Genomic DNA, 19,895 nt, shown 5'->3' with positions numbered 1-19,895 from the left:
TTGTCCTTATAGATTAGAAATCAGACATAGACTTAAGCCAGTACGCTTACAATCAATTTGTGAGGTGAGTTGGTTTTATTGGTATCATTGTTCCAATTTTCGATAAAAGTGTAGTTAGAGTCTCATTGTTCCCATTACTCGTTTAATAAGTATTTGGATTTATCCTCGAAAGAAGAGGAAATAATATTGGTAACATCCTTTCTTAAATTCTCGATTTTTTGCTTACCTTGAATTGATTCAAGTAACAATGAAAACGGGGAGCCTTCCCTTTGATGTAGGAGAGACTTTGTCTCACACGTTGTGGCTGGAACTACTGTTTTGTAACAAAAGTTCTAAAACTATCAGTTGCAAAATATCCAGCCAACACTAATGACTTAGTAATACTATTATGACCATTTGCAATTATTATCTCCATGGTTGTTATCTTGTAAACATGCATGGTTCTGATTAAGAGCAGAGCTTGCTTATAAACATATGACAGAGTACCAAATGTTCAACAAAATTGCTATATGTAGTAACCCTTGTTGGTTATCGCTTAGACAAACACCAATTTACTTTACTAATCAGCTATTTGACTTTTCATCAAACACTTTGCATGCAAGGACTGTACCTGTTGTTCTTTGTTTTACCTTGTATTGTTTTTAATTCATATAACGTAAATGGTGTTTTTGGAATAGTTCCAATGATGCAAAATTGATTGGCAATGTGAAAGAGATAATTTGCTGCTTTGTTTACAATTTTTTCATACATATGAGTGACTGAAATGAGTTTAGCAATGAGTTGACATACTGTCAAAGATTTCTCATGCATTATAGAAAGCTGAAATGTCCATCTATAGCCAAGAGCATTTTTACAAATGTTTCATGTACAATTAAAATGCTGCAATTGGAATTACAAATATTAAAATGTACTAATATGAGGAACCTGTTTAATGTGCAGTTGAAAATTCCCCAATCCCACACAACAATTCGAAGCAAGTAATTACCACATTAGGCAGAACACAACCTCCATAATGAACTATTTGAGCAACCACAAAAAACTTGGCCATAAGAATCATAAACGCAAGCCCTTTAAACTGTTTGCAAGCACCCAAACTGTGATTGTGGCCTCAGTAGAGTAATCACAGGCCTTTAATTTGTAATTGCAGGACTCTATAATTGATCACAGGCCCTCCTATGATGATTGCAACCGGGTAAAAGGTCAAATCGCTGCTCCTAGCAGTGACAACAACCTTCCACAATGTAAATCAATGCAATCCAATTTGCAGGGATATATTTAATGCAATTGCAGCCACTAATTCATCAAAATTGGACAACCCCTCTTGCATGAATCGACTTCTCAATCAAAATTAATTTAGGGGACATGTTAATACCAATTGCTATAACTCAGTAGTAATTTGCAACACAAATTCCAATCTCCAATATATTTTAGCAATGGAAAATACCTCAGCCTTCAAACCCTTATACCTTAGCAAGTGAATTGAATTCACAAACCAGAAAACCCTCTCAACCAAGCAACAAAAGAAAATAGACAATTTGATGATTCATTTTCTTCATGAAGCCACCTTTTATAATCCACTTCGCCAACACACCATTAAATAGAAGTTTCCATTAAATTGTTTTAATAAATAACTTTTCTAGCACATGGCTTGGTGAAGACGCTTTTCAATTAAGAGGCTTCAACTTCACAATACCAAATTATAACATGAAATAACACAAAAGTGCTTTTATAATAATGAAACCTCATTAATAATTTAATAATAATTCAGCCACTAAAATAATAACTCCCAAAATACTTATCCTTTAAATATGTCTTTTGAAACAAGAGTCACGCCTATTATTTCCCTATATGACCAAATGTACTTTCCAAAAATATAAAGGGTCCCATTCAAACATCACCCAATTTGCCATAAATAGAAGGTGCACGAAATTAAGCCCAAACGAAGTCCAATTTGAGTCAAATGAAGACCAAAATGGAACATAATGAATTGTAAGGAAGACAAGCCCCTCCCATAGAAGAGCCTTTTCTTTAGAAGACCCTCTATCCACAGCAATTAGCCTACGAGGATCACAAAAATAGGATAATCCCTCAAATTCTAATGCTAGCTGTTAGCTGACTGGATGGTTACGGCGGTGTTTTCTATTTTGTAGCCGACGGGTAGATAGTTTGTAGCGGATAGAATATTTGTAGCCGATGAGCTCCCTCGGGAAGGTTCGGCGGTAGTATTTATATCCCATTTGGGAGCATTGTAAATTATCATTGATCTACTATTGCAAATATAATTCTGCTATTCGTGTTCATTGTTTGTATGCGTTCATTTTCTTTACCTGTACGGTAAACATTTGGCGCCGTTGCCTTATGAATCTGGAAGGTGGGAGGAATGAAGATTAATGCCAAATCAGCTTAACAAGGATCGAAAGAAGACGAAGGGGAAAGATGGAATCCGTACTGTGCAAGAGAATTTAATTCTGGCACAGCAAGCCAAACGTCGACGGAGATTTCAGAAGATTGCTGACGGACACCGGAGCGCAGAAGAATTGTTGGAGGAGACTTGGCAGCGGGTGGAATTGGTGGAAGAAGCACGGGAGGAGTTCTTGAACTTGTGTTCGCCAAGGGAGGAAAACTCTGACGGAAGAGCATCAACTTGCACGGCTCACAGTGCCGACGGAGCACGAGCGTGGAGTGATCTCTTCGTCCAGGATAGACTTCCGCGGGAAACAATTTCAGAGGATCCTTCTTCTTCACCAAGGTTCGCAGCTGTCGACACCTCCGGTGCAGAAGTACAGACCGCCGGTGCGTAAGTGCAGACCGCCGGTGCGGGAGTTCAGACTGTCGGTGCGGGAGTTCAGATTGCCGGTGCGGGAGTGCCGATTGCCGGTGTAGGAGTGCAGACCTCCGGTGTGACAGTGCAGGTCTCCAGTGTTGTGATGGCGGGACCCAAAGAGAAGCTACCGAAATTTGAAGCCGATGGTACAGCCGACCCCATCCGACATTGTAAGACATGTGAGACGATCTGGCGGGCAAATGGAATCACAGATACCGACGAATGGGTCAGGCAATTTCTGGCAACCCTACGGGGTGTTGCGATTGTTTGGTTTTCGGATACGGATCCACAGAAGTTGGATACCTGGGATAACATTAAAAAGGAGTTCTTGGCGGAATATAAACTCTTGCGGGATGATAATGAAATTGTAGCGGAAATTTTCAATACCAAGCAGGGGAAGCACGAAACTGTCAGTGTCTATGCTAGGAGATTAAAAGACTTAATAAACAAAATGGAAAGCAAGCCAACGGACGGATTGCAGAAAAGGTGGTTTGTGGACGGCCTATGCTCACAGTTGCGGAGGAAAATGAAAATTGTACCACCGTCGTCATATGTCGATGCTTATAACAGAGCACTGGACCTTGAAAGTGCGCACAAGACAAAGAAGAAGAAAACTTGCTCCTCTGACTCTGATGACGACGAATCTGCTGGAGATGATATCAGTGACGACGAAGGTAGTAGGAAAAAGGTTCGTGCCTTACAGAAGGATATGGTTCGAATGATGGAGTTTAAAAATATGCAGAAAGAGCCAAAAGGTAGTGAATTGTGGTGCACGGAATGTAAGACCGACGGTCATACTAAAGGATCGTGTCCGTAGAACCAATTCTATGACATCTGTCAGATCATGGGACATTCGACAAGACACTGCCCCTTTAACATGAAAACAAGAGGATCTCCGCAGGTGCTTCTCACACAGGAGGCTTCCCCGTCAGGTGGTAACGGAAACACGAATGCCGCCGGCGCTACATCTGGAGGATACAGGAATAATCGGTGTGGACAGAATAACAACAATAACAATACCACTACGAGCAGAAGCCAGATCCAGTATGATGCAAACGGACGACTGATTATTCAGTGCCGAGTATGTAACTTGTGGGGGCATTTTGTGCGGAAATGTCCAACAGCAAATACACCTCAACTATTGTGCCGATGGTGCGGACTCGACGATCACGACGACTCAAAATGCCCAAAATTCGGAGTGAACTTGATCACTCTTGGAGCGGATGAAGAAGTTCTGGCAATTACGTGGCAACAAGCAAAAGAATACCCGGACCCCGCTGAAGAAAAGAAGAAATTTGCGGCAGCATGGGCGGAGGTTGGAAAAGTATCTCAAGCAGTAACACCTCCGGACACTGCCGACACTTCAGCGAGGAATTCCGCAAAACAAAACATAGTACGACAAATTGTGCAAACCGAGGTGCAAGTAAAGGTAAGTGATTTGCTTCTCACCATGCCCCAACTTCGATCTGCTCTTTCAAATATGGCAGGAGAATCAAGCCTCAAGAAGGAAAAGTCACCGGGAGAACCGAGTCGACGAAAAGAAAAGGAAATTGTTACAGGATGGAGGAATTCATGACGCTTTAGCACCGAACATTTTTAATGCTGCACCATGCCATCGGGTTGTTTCTAGAGGCTACAGCTAGCTAGATTCCAATGGATGGCTTTGAGGCTCCTCGAAGGGGCAAGTTGGCAGACGGGGAGCCTTCCATATTCTACTGATGACACTTAGATACAGGAGGATCAGCAGCAGGTCACAAGAAAGTACTCTGCGAATTGGCTCCTTCCGGAGAGACAGATAGCGGACGGGAGGGCACTTCGATGAGTGATGAGGCGGAGTCCGTGGAAGAAGAGGTGAGCACATCAATAGAAGTTGATGGTGAGGCAGCAGGTAGTGGGCCCACATTCTTTACCCCTCCTCAGCTGTCAACTTCAGCGCACTTGACTACCTTTTCGACAGTCATTCCGGTGTTTGGTCAGCGTCGTGCCCCGATCCTTATGACTCCTCCAGCGGAGGTAGATGTCCCACAGACAGTGACGGAGGTGGCCCCACAGGCACTGACGGATGATGTCCCACAGAGAATGACAGAGGTGGTTCCACATACAGTGACGAATGTCGTCCCACGGTCAGTCGCCAAGTCATTGCCGACGGCTGTAGCGGAGGTGATCCCAGTTGTACCAGCTGATGTCACCGTCGCAGTCACACCGAGAGCACAGTTGCCACCGTCACAGTCTGAGCCGCAGGTTCGGTTGGAGGTCATTGATTGTGATGCAGTGGTCACCGTTTCATCATCCTTTTTAGCAGAGGCCGAGTTAGCCCAGCTAGTACTGGAGACGAACATGGAGCTTGCGCAGTTTGACCAACCGGAGGTGATGGATAAAGCTAGTGAGTTTCTAAGGCAGCAGTTCCGACTCACTCCTGCCAAGCGGGGTCCGTCCATTCAGTCTCCTAGGCATTCAGGAACATGGCCAGCGGTACCAGAGCCTCAACTTCAAGGGGAGGAAATGCCACATGCCGTGGTTGCGCCAACAGTAGAGAAGGCAGCACCGGATGTGGGCATGGCTCCCGCGGATGAGGAGGAAAACAGTGATGCAGAATGGTCATTGGAGGCCTTCGCCAAGGAGGACTATGGGTCAGATGTGGACAGGTGTCGGGATTACCTCAGGACTATGAAGTCTGCATTGAAGAAGGGACACGATGTGGCAATTTAGGCCCTGACTCGGCGGAGGGAGTGGCATTTGATCAGAGCGTATATCCTTGGGATTTGTCCTCAGCGATTTCAGACTTGCTTTATAGACAGGGGCTAGCCGGCGACAGAGACAGCTGAGATGTTGGCAGATTGGGCCACTGAGCCGGAGTTGGGACCCAGTGACACCCCTATGATGAAGCTGGCACATGAGATTGTGGGACTATACAAAGATGTTTACTATGGTCGTCGGCGTGCAGAGGCGAGCAGGGTTGCAGCAGAGAGATCATTGGCAGCTAAGACTGAGGCTAGATAGAAGCTAGCTGCCGACTTGGCCGACCAGTAGGCAGCATGGGCCACAGAGCGGGCAACACTACTGGCAGATTTGGCAGAAGCGGTGCAGGAGAGAGACGTGGCTAAGCAAGGTATGGAGGCAGCGGTTTGAGATAAGGATGCGGCTGAGCACGAGATGCAGTCAGCTAGGACATAGGCCATAGATGCGACGCTTCTTTTAAAGGAGGCTGTCGAAGTTAATTCTCAGATTCAGACAGATCTCCGCATCCGGACTGAGCAGGTGTACGAGTTACGTCGCCAGCAGCACACTTCTGGGACACCCCCTTCTCTCTAGTATTTCTTCTGTGGTCTGTAAGTTGTTTCCTAATTTTGTTAGTTGTCAGGAGACGAATATTTTTTTGGGGGGGGGGATGGTGTTAGCCGACTGAATGGTTCCGGTGGTGTTTTCTATTTTGTAGCCGACGGGTAGATAGTTTGTAGCGGATAGAATATTTGTGGCTGACGAGCTCCCTTGGGAAGGTTCGGCGGTAGTATTTATATCCCGTCTGGGAGCATTGTAAATTATCATTGATCTACTATTGCGAATATAATTCTGCTGTTTGTGTTCATTGTCTGTATGCGTTCATTTTCTTTACCTGTACGGTAAACACTAGCAAAAATGGAGACATTATGTTTGGCCTCCCTAAGATTGCTTGTCCCCTAGCAATCTCATAAACAAATAACACATCAACCCCCCTGGGTCCTAAGGGTAGAATAGTGTGATGTCCATAAGATTACCCATAGTTTAAATATTCGGTTTCAGCAATATCTCGGCTAGGACAAACATTTTGAAAATCTCGGAATCGACAAAAATTCAGCAAAAAATTTAGAAATAAATACACTTTTATTGAACATTTGAAAATCTAAAATTTCTTAAAATATTCTTAAAGTATATCAATTATAAGTCTTTTAAAAAATAATCTTATTTATAAATTTATAATAGTTAAATAAAATTAGAAAACATCATTGCTAAATACTGTTGTATACTTGCAGTTGTATATAAGTTAAAATAGTTACTTTACTGTATTTTAATTTCATATATTACAATAAGTTTAAAATACAATCTATTTGATGTATTTTAAATTTACTAAAAATAGTACACTAAATTAAAAATAAAGTCTATTTACAAATTATTGTATTTTTTATATTTTATCTAAACAAAACAATAATCTTTTTAATACATTAGAGTTTTCATTAATTTACAAAATAGAGTAAGTTTTAAACAATATTTTAAACCAAATATATTAAAATTTATAAAAATATTTATAAAATAAAAATTTAAACCTACATGCAACTTTGGAAGCGTTGAATGCTTGCAGGTTTAACAGACACGAATGAATTTTCCCTGTCGAATGCTTGCAAGTTTGACAACTCGATGAATGAATGGACACAATGGTAAATGTCGTCGAATGCAAAGTCCAGAGAAATCGTGAAAGTTGTCGCCAAACACAAAGCCGTCGTCATCGTCAAATACGAAGGCACCGTTCAGAGACAAGCCTAGAGTCTAAAACTGTTGCCCGCATCATAAACGTCAACGTTTTTTTGCAATGTTTTTTGGCCTTTCGCGCGATATTAATAGGAGAAAATGTTGCGGTTCTTGGCTTTATTTCACCTCCGATTTTTATTGCGTTTATTTTGGCCTATTGTTTGCTATGCAAAATACCACAGGTTTGGCGATATATTGCCGTTTTTTCAAACTATGAGATTACCAATTAGCTTCTGTAGCATCATCACTAGTCTAACTCAAAGAACCTTCTAAACTAAAATGAATCCAACTGAAGATATCTTAGGAGTGAATACCTCATGGGGAAGAAACGCAAAAAGATGACAAAGCTTGCTTTCCCTAACTGTACAAAGGGAATTGCCATACACACTATCTAACACATGTGCAACAAAATTGTGCACCTGGAGAAGATCATGCACATGAGAGTCAAAAGTAAAACCATATGTGCTAAGTAACATGGACACATCGAAATACTCCTTTGTGAGCCCTGTCTAAAATCTCGATGCACTAGAAGGATCTCAAACACTAAACAAAGCCTACTTAGAAGGACATTGTCCAACATTTGTTGCTCAACAAATGCATTCATGCCAAGTGTATCGACAACATTTGTAACTACAATGGATGTAGTCACATCCATATCATAATCTATGGATATAGGAACATCACCAATTGCTGCTATAGGATACTGAACTATATCTGCAAATGGTGAAATTGTACCCAACTCCACTTAGGTGAGTGATCTACTTCAACCTGAAAAAAGGATTGTCATAAGACAATGTTGCATCCATCTCGAACATAGGATTGATATAAAGTGAACCACACCACTATGCTGATCTGTACTATAGCATGATGTTGTCTCTACATCACTCACCTCATAATCAACAACATTGCGTTATCACCAGTGCACACATCAACAACCCCATGCATGTTACTAAACACCTTAACAAATGCCTCAACTGGCACGGAAGTAGCTGCTGATTTGACAGTATCATTGCATGCTCCCACTCCCACTATCACTGTATCGATGATCTTGGGAAGTGATGCCAACAACTACATCATTTGACTAGACCTGACATGAATTCCAATCACATCCCACATGCAATGTGTCCAACACTTGAGCATTGACATGTGGTAACTCAAAAGGAATATCCTACACATTTGTAGCTATCACCGTATCATCATGATGCCAAAAATCCTCACAACTCTCAAACAAATCAGAACTAATGTGACTATCAATAGCCATGCTATCTTCCTCAATATCATCAATAACATGCGCTCTATCATCTATTACTCTATCCACAATATTTTTGGACATTGTTATGTCACCATGTGCAACTATAACCTCACGTGGACCACCGCTGATATAAAAATTAGACTTTGAGTTTTGACTAGAAACATGTTCTTTTTCTGTAATGGTGTCCACTATAACATCACGTTTTTTCCTTTGTAAAAATGATATCATGTTCTGCTCAAATTTTGGATTTGAAATCAGTTTTTTCATTTGTTTGTGCTTTTGATTTAGCTCGTTCACTAATACATTCAAGTGTTTCACAATACCATCCCATTGTTTCTGATTAGTGGCCATAATTCTGATACATGCACAATAAGTTTTGTTTTGCTACCCTACAGGATGACAAGAAACCGCTCTGATACCACTGTGATAACCCTTGCTGGTTATAGCTTAGACAAACACCAATTTACCTTACTAATTAGTTGTTTGACATATTGTCAAACACTTTGCATGCAAGGACTGTACCTGTTGTTCTTTGTTTCAGCTTGTATTTTTTTGGATTCATATGCCATAAATGGTGTTTTTGGAATAGTTCTAATGATGCAAAATTGATTGGCAATGTACTAGAGGTAATGTGCTACTTTGTTTACAACTTCTTCATACATGAGTGACTAAAATGAGTTTCACAATGAGTTGATATATTGTCAAACACTTTTCATGCATACTAGAAAAATCAAATGTCCATCTACAGCCAAGAGCATTTTTACAAACATTTCATGTATAATTTAAATACTGCAACTGGAATTATAAATATTAAAATGTAATGATATGTGGAACCTGTTTAATGTGCAATTGAGAATTCCCCAAACCCACGTGGCAATTAAGAGAAAATAATTACCACATTAGGGAGAATGCAGCCTTCCACAATGAGCTGCCTGAGCCACCACAGTCAACGTGGCCACAAGAATGATAAATGCGGGTGCTTTAAACTGTTCGCAAGCACCCAATCTGTGATCGTGGCCTCAGTAGATTAATTGCAGGTCTCTAACTTGTAATCGCAGGCCTCTATGATTGATCTTCATCCCCTCTTATGATGATCTCAACTAGGCAAAAGGTCAAATTGCAGCTCCTAGCAATGACTACAACCTTCCACAATGTAAATTAATGCCCAAATCCAATTTGCAGGGATATTTTTAATGCAATTGCAGCCACTAATTCATTAAATCAGACAATCCTTCTTGCATGAATCTACTTCTCAATCATAGTTAATACCAATTGCTATACTTCAGCAGCAATTTGTAATACAAATTCCAATCTCCACCATACTTCAGCAATGGAGAAATACCTCAGCCTTCAAACTCTTATACCTTAGCATGGGAAGTGAATTCACAATCCAGAAAGCCCTCTCAACCAAGTAACAAAAGAAAATAGACAATTCAATGATTCATTGGCTTCATAAAGACACCTTTTATAGTTCACTTGGCTTCATCAACACACCATTAATTAGAAGCTTCTATTAAATTCTTTGAATAAATAACTTTTCTAGCACTTGACTTCATGAAGAGGCTTTTCAATTAAGAGGCTTCAACTTCACAACACCAAATTATTATATGAAATAACATAAAGTGCTTTTATAATAATTAAGCCTCATTAAGAATTTAGTAAGAATCTGGCCACTAAAATAATAATAACTCCCGAAATACTTATCCTTTAAATATGTAATCTAAAACAGGAGTTGCATCTATTATTTCTCCATATTACCAAATGCACTTTCCAAAAATAGAAAGGGTCCCTCTCAATCATCACCCGACTTTCCATAAATAGTAGGCGCATGAAACTAAGCCCAAACGAAGTCCTAAGTCCTATTTGAGTCAAATGAAGACCAAACTGGAACATACCTAAATTGTGAAGAAGACAAGATCCTGTCATAGCCAATCCTCTACCTCAAAAGACCCTCTATCCACAGTAATTAGTCTACAAGGATCACAATAAAAGGCTAATCCCTCAAACTCTAATGCTAGCAAAAATTGTGACATTACATTAAGAGTAGAGCTTTCTTATAAACATGTGACAGTGTGCCAAATATTCAACAAAATTACTATATGGAATCAGTGAGTTCATGAAGGCTACTTTTGTAAATATTTGCAAAATGTCTGTCATGTAATTCTGTTCTTTGCAAAATCCGAGTGATAGTGAAGATGTTTTCAGTTTTGGCAAATGGTCCAGAATTGGCTCTAGTGCTATCCATCTCTACATTTTGGAAACTGGCTGTGATTTCTGAACACTGCATTAGTATTTTCAGATTGAAGTGATGAAAGTTAGCAGATCATTTGCATGAGATTGACAAATGTTTTCGTAACTGTTTGATCGACTAGTCATTCGGTGTAACTGCAGCTTGGTTGGTCCCTTACAAACTGGACTGTATTTTTCATACATTAAAAGGGGTGCAGGACACATTAAATCAAAACTTAAATACAAACCACAGTGGCAGCAGATATTCATTTGCAGATTCAGATTTTGAATCAATTGTTTGACGATATACCAAAATATCAGAACAAAGGAAAGACGCTTGATTTGGAAAATGGGAAGAAGGGTCTTGGTGACTTTCATCCAAGTCTTTAAAACAATAATAATGTAGCAAAGAAACATACCACAAGATAGCTCATGAACTTCTGGCAGAAGGGGCTTGCAAAGAGTTGCATGAGGACTTTTCAGCAGTCAAAAGTAAGTTTACAGGTGGTCTTGAAAGAACAACAACAAACTACCAGAAATTTGCAGCATATCGTGTTCATGTAAAAGATGTTAAATATAGCATATGATTACTGATCGGTAGTATGGAGGTAGAGGTATCTTGCACTAGTGCTCTTGATGTACACATTGATGGTTCATGTGATATGATTGTCCGATCAGCCAATGATGATGACTTCACATCTTTTGTGAGTGTCGATGCTGATTTTGGTCTAGACTTAATGGTCTCTACTTATGGTATGGATTTGTATTGTGTTGGATTTTATTTTGGGCATAGTGTTGTCTCCATTTCCATTGCACAATTGGAAATGGAAAATAATACTCATGACATTGATATGTGGGATGACATGTATTCTCCTACCCTTTATGCAATTGATTGCTCTCATACACCTACTAGCTTACATATGTTGGAAAATCAGCTCAAGGTGACTAAAAATAAAATTATTGCAGCTTTATCAAACTTTGATGGCATATATGGGATGTTTGAAGAACACCAATGGAAGGGAAAAAAGGGGACTCAAAGAGGAATTCTCATAGCTCTTAATAACCCAAGAAGGGCTAAAAACAATAAAACCAAAAACAATAAAACCAGATTATCTATACCTACTTTCCGATCATAATCATCTCTTTGACCGTGCTCAGATTTACTGAGGAGCACCAAGGAAGAAGGAAGTAGAAGTTGATGCATGTATTTATGAGCTCATGAATGCCATGGATACCCTAGAGGCTACCTTAGTGACATTTCATGAAGTAGCAAATCAGATTATAGAGCTTAATCATAAAAAACATCTGACATACTCTACCTTAGCTCAACATTCAGATTTGAAAGTTAAGCAGGTTGTCAGTGATTATAGCATGAGAGTTAATCAGGATGAGCATGATTCACTTGCATTTAGTGGATAGATTATACTTAGTGATGATTCATTGATGGAGGTTGGAGTTATTTATCGTCACCTTACACTGAGGAGTGCTCATCATTTTTCTTTTGATCCACATGCAGAGGACTTGATGAGGTGCAAATGTAAATTGGCTTAGAGATTGTATCATACGTTGTGGGATGTAGGTTTTCCATTTTTAGAAGATGGGGTTATAGGTTGTAAGTATTCGAATTAGATTACTTTGGGAGATTACTTGCAAGGACACCAATCAATTTTCCATTATACTGATATGCATAAGAGTGGGTCAGTTACTTCTATATCATAGAGATTTTATATAGATACATGGGTACAAAGTGATTTATGGTGTCAGCTACTACAACATGCTAGATTACTTATAGAGACAACATATCCATGGGGGTCTTGCAAAGGCTATTTGTAGTTGTGGGGTTGCATATTCTTTTAGTGGTTTGTGTCTCCTCGTGGCAAATGGTTGTGAATGCAGTTTGCTCAAGGACCCGAGGATTGACAGAGTTAACGGTATAACTTGGGCAGGTCCCACTGATGGGCTTTACCATTTCTTGTTTGGTGAAGATGAGATTCGAGTTGAGTGGCAGAAGGCCAATGATCTTCTTGGACTTTATTTTTATTTTTATGGATTCTTTGCGTGTGTAAGATTTGGATAGTTGGTATGATGTACACCGTTGCCTAGTCAAAGCAGGTGTGACAAGTTGGCTTTAAGTTTCTCTCTAGTGAGATGTTCACCCCTGTGACACCTACTAGTGGATTGCTCTGCGATTTCCCATATGGTGGCATGGTGACGAAGTCAATTGGGTAGGTATTATCATCTTCATTGACATAGATATTATAGGAGTTAGTGATATCAGGGACATCATGAAGGTGTTCACTTGGGATTCAAGTGGAGTACGCACATGGGTTATGGATCTAGGAGTTGGGAGGAGTGATTTGTTGCATTCTTTTCTTGTTGGAGGTTAGTATATAGTTGAGCTATTGCCATCTCTTGATATGAGAGTTGTAGGTAATTACAACTAGAGTAAAGTACTCAATTGAGTAGAGAGCATTTTCTTTTATGATAGTAGTACATGGCAAGTTGTTAGTATTGAGTATACACCTGCATCCTTTTGACATTCAATGGACTAGTGTTTTGGTTCATGGTGTGTAGTTTCATGACTCTAAGGTTTGGGATGTTTATACCAGTGTAGCGCAACGATTGGACAAAGGAGGATTAGGTGACATTCGAGAGGATGAGGAGGTTGAGGATGACGAGTCATTGCTAGTGTCAACACCTCTACATCCAAGATGGAGGTTGAGTCACAACTAGATCTTTAGAGCAAGGGGGCATAGCCATAGTGGACTTATAGGACTAGACCTCCTCCCCCTCCAGTAGTTTTTACTAGAGCTTGTGGGAAAGGGAAGGAAAAGATGTAAACTATTTTGATGTTGTATATACTTATAGTTTTACAAAATCAATTTTTTGTTTTTAAGTTTTCTCCAGAGTTAAGACTATCAGGCTATGGCTATCAGTCATCAACATTCCACATGACAATGTCAAGTTGTGCCCTGTTTACGTTCAAATAGATCTAGACTTAGCTTGTTTGTTTTGTTTACAACTTTAGTCATTTATTCAATTGTTAGATGCATCTTGTCATTGAATTTTGAAAAAAAAGACACTTTCTAATGAAATTTTAGGAATCTTTTAAGTTCCCAATAATTTCCTGATTTATCTCTGATATTTTAGAGAAATTTTTTCGCCCTTGGCAATAAGTCACGGACAATGATGTTTTGAACTATGTTACAGACTATGGCCATCACTAAGCTTCAACTTAGAGGATGACTCTCCAATAGTGAAAGTAAAGTTAAATTCATCAACACCAATGCAACTATATCTCCATAACTTCAAAGGAAGAATAGAAGTACCAATGTAATTGTTACAACTAGAAGGAATGCAAGAGCAGTGAGGAGATTTCAATAAGGAAACTAAGAGCTCAATTGTGAGAAAAATCATGCAAAGACCAACATTACATTGCATAATACACATAGGTGGACTTTTTACTTAAAAATCAAACAAAACTTGTTAATAATCCTAAAATGGCTACATGCAATTTTCCTGTGGTATTGATTTTAGTGCAATTTATGCTAATAAGCATATTGTAATATAGGTTCTCTGCCACAAGTAAAGGATATAGTTTATTTATATGTTCTGTACGTTATAGTTAAAGTTGAATAAAAATGAGATAATCAATGTCTTTATGAACTCAACGCTTGCTAGATTAGAAGATTTTTAAATATACACCTGAATGAAACTATGCACTTCTTAGAATCACATAATGATTTTTTTGTAGTTTCTTTACATATAAATAAGCCATGCAAGATAGGTTGTGGGTGTTAAATATGATGAATGTAATACTTAATTATTTGAAATTAAAAAGTGTGTTCTTATGAAGATTGAAGAGAAGATGTTTGAAGATCCAAAATTAATTTGAGTAGTTTTCACACTTGTTCCATCTTGATACACATGCATGATAAAGATATTTTTGAGGATGATTAGTCCTTGATCTAGTTCTCTTTCAATTTGAGTGTCACAGGTCATGATATTTAAAACTTTCCAGATACAAAAGAACAAGTTTATACTCTTGGCTAAAGATGCTTGTATGTTGATTAAAATCTTTATGAATAAAAAGAGGGCCATCCTTATGAACTGAGTCCTTGTAGACTTTTACAATTACTACAAACTCTTCTAATGACATAACATAGTTAGCTCATAACATTGTAACAATCCATCTCACATTAATACCATAGAATTAGATTAAGTACTGTAAGGCTTAACTCTGTGATTTAATGACTTTTTAATAGAAAGAATGATACAGTATTTGGTGAACATTTACTTCATAACTCTCTTCTTGGATTAAATCAATTTTTAGCTTGATTTACTGTCATATTAAAATTGTATTTTCAAAAGTGGTATTTCCTGTCACAATTGTTCAGAAAAGTTTGAATCAATTTTTTCATTTCACACAATGGATTCATGTTTAACATATCTTACCAACAGGTGTTGGAGGAGGAAATTAAAAGGTATAAAAAGGAATGTGCAGATATGGAGAAAATGTATCTGGAAGAGATGTCTGAAATGGAACAAAAAATACATGCAGAACATGCTAAGTCTGCACAACAGCAACAAAAAATGAAAGCACTTGAGAAAACCATAAGTGAACAAGATAAAAAGATTGAGGCAAGTTCATTTTAACTACTAGGCACGTCTAAGTTCTAATTGCTGAATCCCTAACTGGTTAGAGCTTCATTATTTAGTAATCATGTATAGCACATTCAGTTTGGTTTTAAATATAATTAAAACTTACAAAAATTGTACTTAAGAGCTCCTATTTTGGATTGCTCCACTAGGATGTAATGACCCTGCTCAAATTTGACCTTAAAATGCTGATTGAAGGTTCAAAGAATTTTGTCAAACACTTTGCATACAAGGGGTCATATTTGCATCAATAAGAATGCTTGCAAGAAGATTCGAGATTGTCTAAACAATGACCTAACATGAATGTGCAACTAATTTTGGCAATATTCAATGCATATATATGATCTACACATGAGAAATGAACACGTATAGCCAACTGATATTTTTACAAACAATTGGTATGCAAACTAACTAGCTGATAATAAATGATATTGAATTGCTCAAAGGACACCAGCAACTATTATTTCCTTAATTGCAATGAAATTTCGAATACAATGCTCATGAAATATGGCCAAGACTCTTGGCATTTACATGGATACAAAATATGATAATCAAACCCTAGGTTGGCAATATAGATAATCTAAAAATTACAATACTCTTTCACTTGCAAAATGCTAGCCTTCCTTTGATACCAATAAACAAAGACAAGTGCAATGTAAAATAGTAAAGTGCTGAAGCTATATTTTGTACTCAGCTGAAAACATACATTTCTCAGAAAATATGCCAAATGCCAAATGAGAAGTGAAGAACTTGATTGTAGATGACTGTAATATTTTTTACCAATGCTGAAGATGCTAACACCCAAGCCAAAGTCACCCTAAATCTGAAAATGTACTTCCTTGCAAATTTTTGAAAATGTCTAGGACTTTTAAAATTCCTTAAAAATAAATCATGGCATTTTGGAACTCCAAAATGCACCTATCTTTATCTCCTCGATGATAGAAATCCGATGCAAAAATACTTAGAATGATATGCTGAGTAATGAGGAAGATATGAACAAAAATGTGGTACCAAAGCTCTATCCTGAAATTCTAAAAATTGGATCAGATTTGTAGCAAAAACGAACCAGCAGCTATAAATCTTTCCTCCACCACAGTTAAGCCTTCTAAAGATGTCCTACAATCAATCCATGACTTAAAATGAATAGTCCTCAGAAAATGGCCTCCTCCTATAATTTCGAGTTTGCTGAAAGAAGCCTCCTAAAATTTCGGATCTGGTAAAACTGGCTTCCTGTAATTTCGGACCTATTAAAAATGGCCTCCTATAATTTTGGCCCTGCTAAAAATGCCTCCTAAAATGCTGAAAATGGCCTTAGGCCCAATGATGCCCTAGCTGAAGTGACTGTAGTATCACCACCAAATGTGCAACCCTTCAAAGGATATTTCACCTCCTCAGTTATGCAAAATCCAAGGGAGACTCCGTTTCCAAAGACCTAGTGAGTATCTAAAACCACTTAGCTCCATAATAGACTATGTGATTGAATCACAATCTGATGTCAAGGGAGAAAATACAAATTGGATGATCAAATGCAAGACCCATAGGGTCTATTTATTCACTTTTCAGTAGCTTCCTCTAGAAGTCACTTAAACATTCTAGAAGCATCCAAATATTCTTATGAAATAAAGTGCACTTTTATAAAATATTACTTTATAATAAAAAGTGCATCTGAACATCAAATTATAAAACTGGGCCCGAATAAAGTAACTTTACTTTATAACAAACATAGGAACACATCACTAATCAACTGTAAGGGCAAAATACTGCCAAATAGTCGCTGGTCGACTCTGTCCACATCACCACCAGTCTACGAGAGCCTTTGATAGACTGATCTAGCACGCTAAACGATGTCAACCAAAATGGGGACATGACATAGGACTAGTAGAGGACTAATAGAATAATTTTGTGGACCCAATACATTATCACAAGTTTATGTGTAATCAGCTAGCCTCCATTTATGGATTAGCATACATATGCCAAGGATTTTTTCAGCCTTTTCTACTTAAGGAACTGTGATGAATTGGTTTGTAAATAATATCACCTTTTACTGTCATTGCAAATGACATAAGATCTGAATAATTATTTATCGACTTTGGTAACACCTTGTCTTCTTGTATGATATTGGTACCCTGTTTTAATTTTTCTTTTTGCTTTTATTTGAGAGCTCATTCAAAATAGATTAATGTATATAGTTGAGCATGGCATAAATTGAAGTGTCTATCAAAAGTGAAAAAGCATTGAATTGTCAACAAAAGAGATGGTACACAACTAAGACATTTGGTAAGTAGGCACAATAAATGAGGTGACATAGATGAGATAATTGGCCCTTGGAATATAATTAATAATTAAACTTATGCTTTCAAAAACAAGTAAATTCTAGAAGAATAATCTTTATTAATTTATAAGGTCATAAAAGTAATTAATGTGATTATTTAAAATTATCTTACAAAAGAAAATCATAGGGTAATTTTATTTAAAAAGTTTATAAAGTGTTTAAGTGATTTTATTGGTGAATTAAGTGAGAATTAATAAATTCAATTATTATTGTTTCCCTTAAGTTCAAACTTAAAAAAGAAAGGGAAAATCAAAAGGCTAAAAAGAGGGAAAGCCAAAAGGCATCTCCACTGGATATAAAAATGCAATGAGGGGCTCATTTCAGGCATGTTGAGTTATTCTTTTCTCTTTGTTCAAGCATTGGTGGTTTTGGAGTTTGGATTTGATCCAACTCAACCTCTGGAGGACACAAACCCTCTTGGGAAGATCAATTTCGGTGGTGCAAGATTCCTTTCTAGCCGGTGATTTGACAAAGTCATACAGATTTTGCATATGCATTTCAATGAGTATTTATGAAGTCTTTGAAAAGATATATTTTTCTGACATTGAAGGATTCACAGATTGCTTGTATTAGGACTCCTAGAAAATTCATTTGGTGAGCAGCTTATTGTTGTTGATAGAGAGATTATTATTGGGTGTGAAGGAACTTTGCTCAAGTTGGGTGGTTTATTTAATTCTATGCTAGTTATTTTCTGGTGCTGAATGTTCACAAACCATAGGCGCAGGTCTGAACATCAATTTTGAAGGTTTGACCAAGTAAAAAATGTGTAGGCATGAGTGTTTTTCTTCTAGAGTTAGTCCATAAAGAGGGTTTCAATCAACAGTAAGTTCCTGCGAAGATTGGTGGTCTTGTTCCTCATGGTCGTGGGAATTCTTAGAGAACATTAGCATTCAGAAAATAGCTCTAAATAGACTGATTTATTATTGCCAAAAGGGGATGTTGGGGTTCTTGTGTATAAAAAAGGAATCATTGGGTAATAATGAAGGTTTATTTGATGTGTGGAAGCTGCAATCAGTATGAATTGAATAACAGTATTGTGGCTCCATAGGTGCTTTGGGCATTAGAATAAAGACTCACATTGCTTGAGGACAAGCAATTTGAGGAAGGGTGGACTGTCATGTCCCCTATTTTTCTTCAAATAGAATTAAATAATAACAAAATAATAATAAAAATGATTAAATAAATTATAATAATACTTATTAGTTATATTATCAATATAATGATAATAGAAGAAATATTATTATCATTAACATAGAAATAATAATAAATGAATATAATGTTTTAATATTATTATTACTAAATAATGACATCACCACAATAAATGATAAAAACAATTATAAACAAGTTAGTTATATGATCATCAATATATATATATATATATATAAAGATTCAGAACTGAAATATAAATAATTCATATAATGCACATTCATATTATCATTGAAGTATAATAATATATGAAATTTGTATTAAAAGATCAAATGTATGAAATGAATAGCCACGACTATTAACACTCACGGATATATAAGGATAGGATGAATATTGGAAAAAGGGGGAATATAGAAGGAAAAGCGGAGGAAGAACTATCAAATAAAGATTTCATATATTTGGTTTAAGTAAGCATTTTGTCTACCGGTTACTATCTACATCAACATTGGTCACCAAAACATTGTGCTTGAGCCACCAAATGCAGTTGCATAATACTTTGACAGAGCCAATACATGGGCAGATAAACATCAAAGGCAGACTGTAATAACCCCAACAGGTTATAACTTCTTCAAACACCAAAAATCTTTATAGTTCAGTGGTTTGACATTTCGTCAAACACTTTGCAAGCAAGGGTCCTCTGACTGATATAACTTTTCAGATTGCTGCAGTGATTCTTGTTTGGATTTGCCTCAAAGAGAATGCTTACAAAAGACTCCAAATTGTCTAAACAATGACCTAACATAAATATGCAACTAATTTTGGCAATAGTGAATGCATATATGAGTTCTAATCATGAAAATGATCACCTACAGCCAACTGGTATTTTAACAAACAGTTGGTATGCAAGCTAACTGGCTGATAAAAAAAATGATATATTAACGCTCAAAGAC

The 19,895-nt window shown here is 37.6% G+C and overlaps 1 protein-coding gene across 4 annotated transcripts in view; it reads left to right on the top strand.

The window, feature by feature from the left end:
* The window catches only part of LOC149543283 (kinesin-like protein KIN-UB), a 305,487-nt gene that overhangs the window by 158,138 nt on the left and 127,454 nt on the right, over window positions 1-19,895 (top strand). For 3 of the 4 annotated variants that reach the window (XR_016355614.1, XM_089798128.1, XM_089798129.1), the window contains one exon: window positions 15,270-15,449. The exons of the other annotated variant lie outside the window; for it this stretch is intronic. Coding sequence is in view for 2 of the 3 variants with exons in the window: in XM_089798128.1 (XP_089654254.1) it covers window positions 15,270-15,449 (180 nt within the window). In the remaining variant the exon portion in view is untranslated. The remainder of the gene's footprint in view (window positions 1-15,269; window positions 15,450-19,895) is intronic. 4 annotated transcript variants of the gene reach the window in all.

This window comes from Cupressus sempervirens, chromosome 8 (assembly GCF_028749045.1).
Source record: "Cupressus sempervirens isolate cs-2001-9-10 chromosome 8, ASM2874904v1, whole genome shotgun sequence".
Lineage (NCBI taxonomy): Eukaryota > Viridiplantae > Streptophyta > Pinopsida > Cupressales > Cupressaceae > Cupressus > Cupressus sempervirens.
The sequence above is the reverse complement of the archived record's forward strand: the minus strand, read 5'-3'. Positions and strand labels throughout refer to the sequence as shown.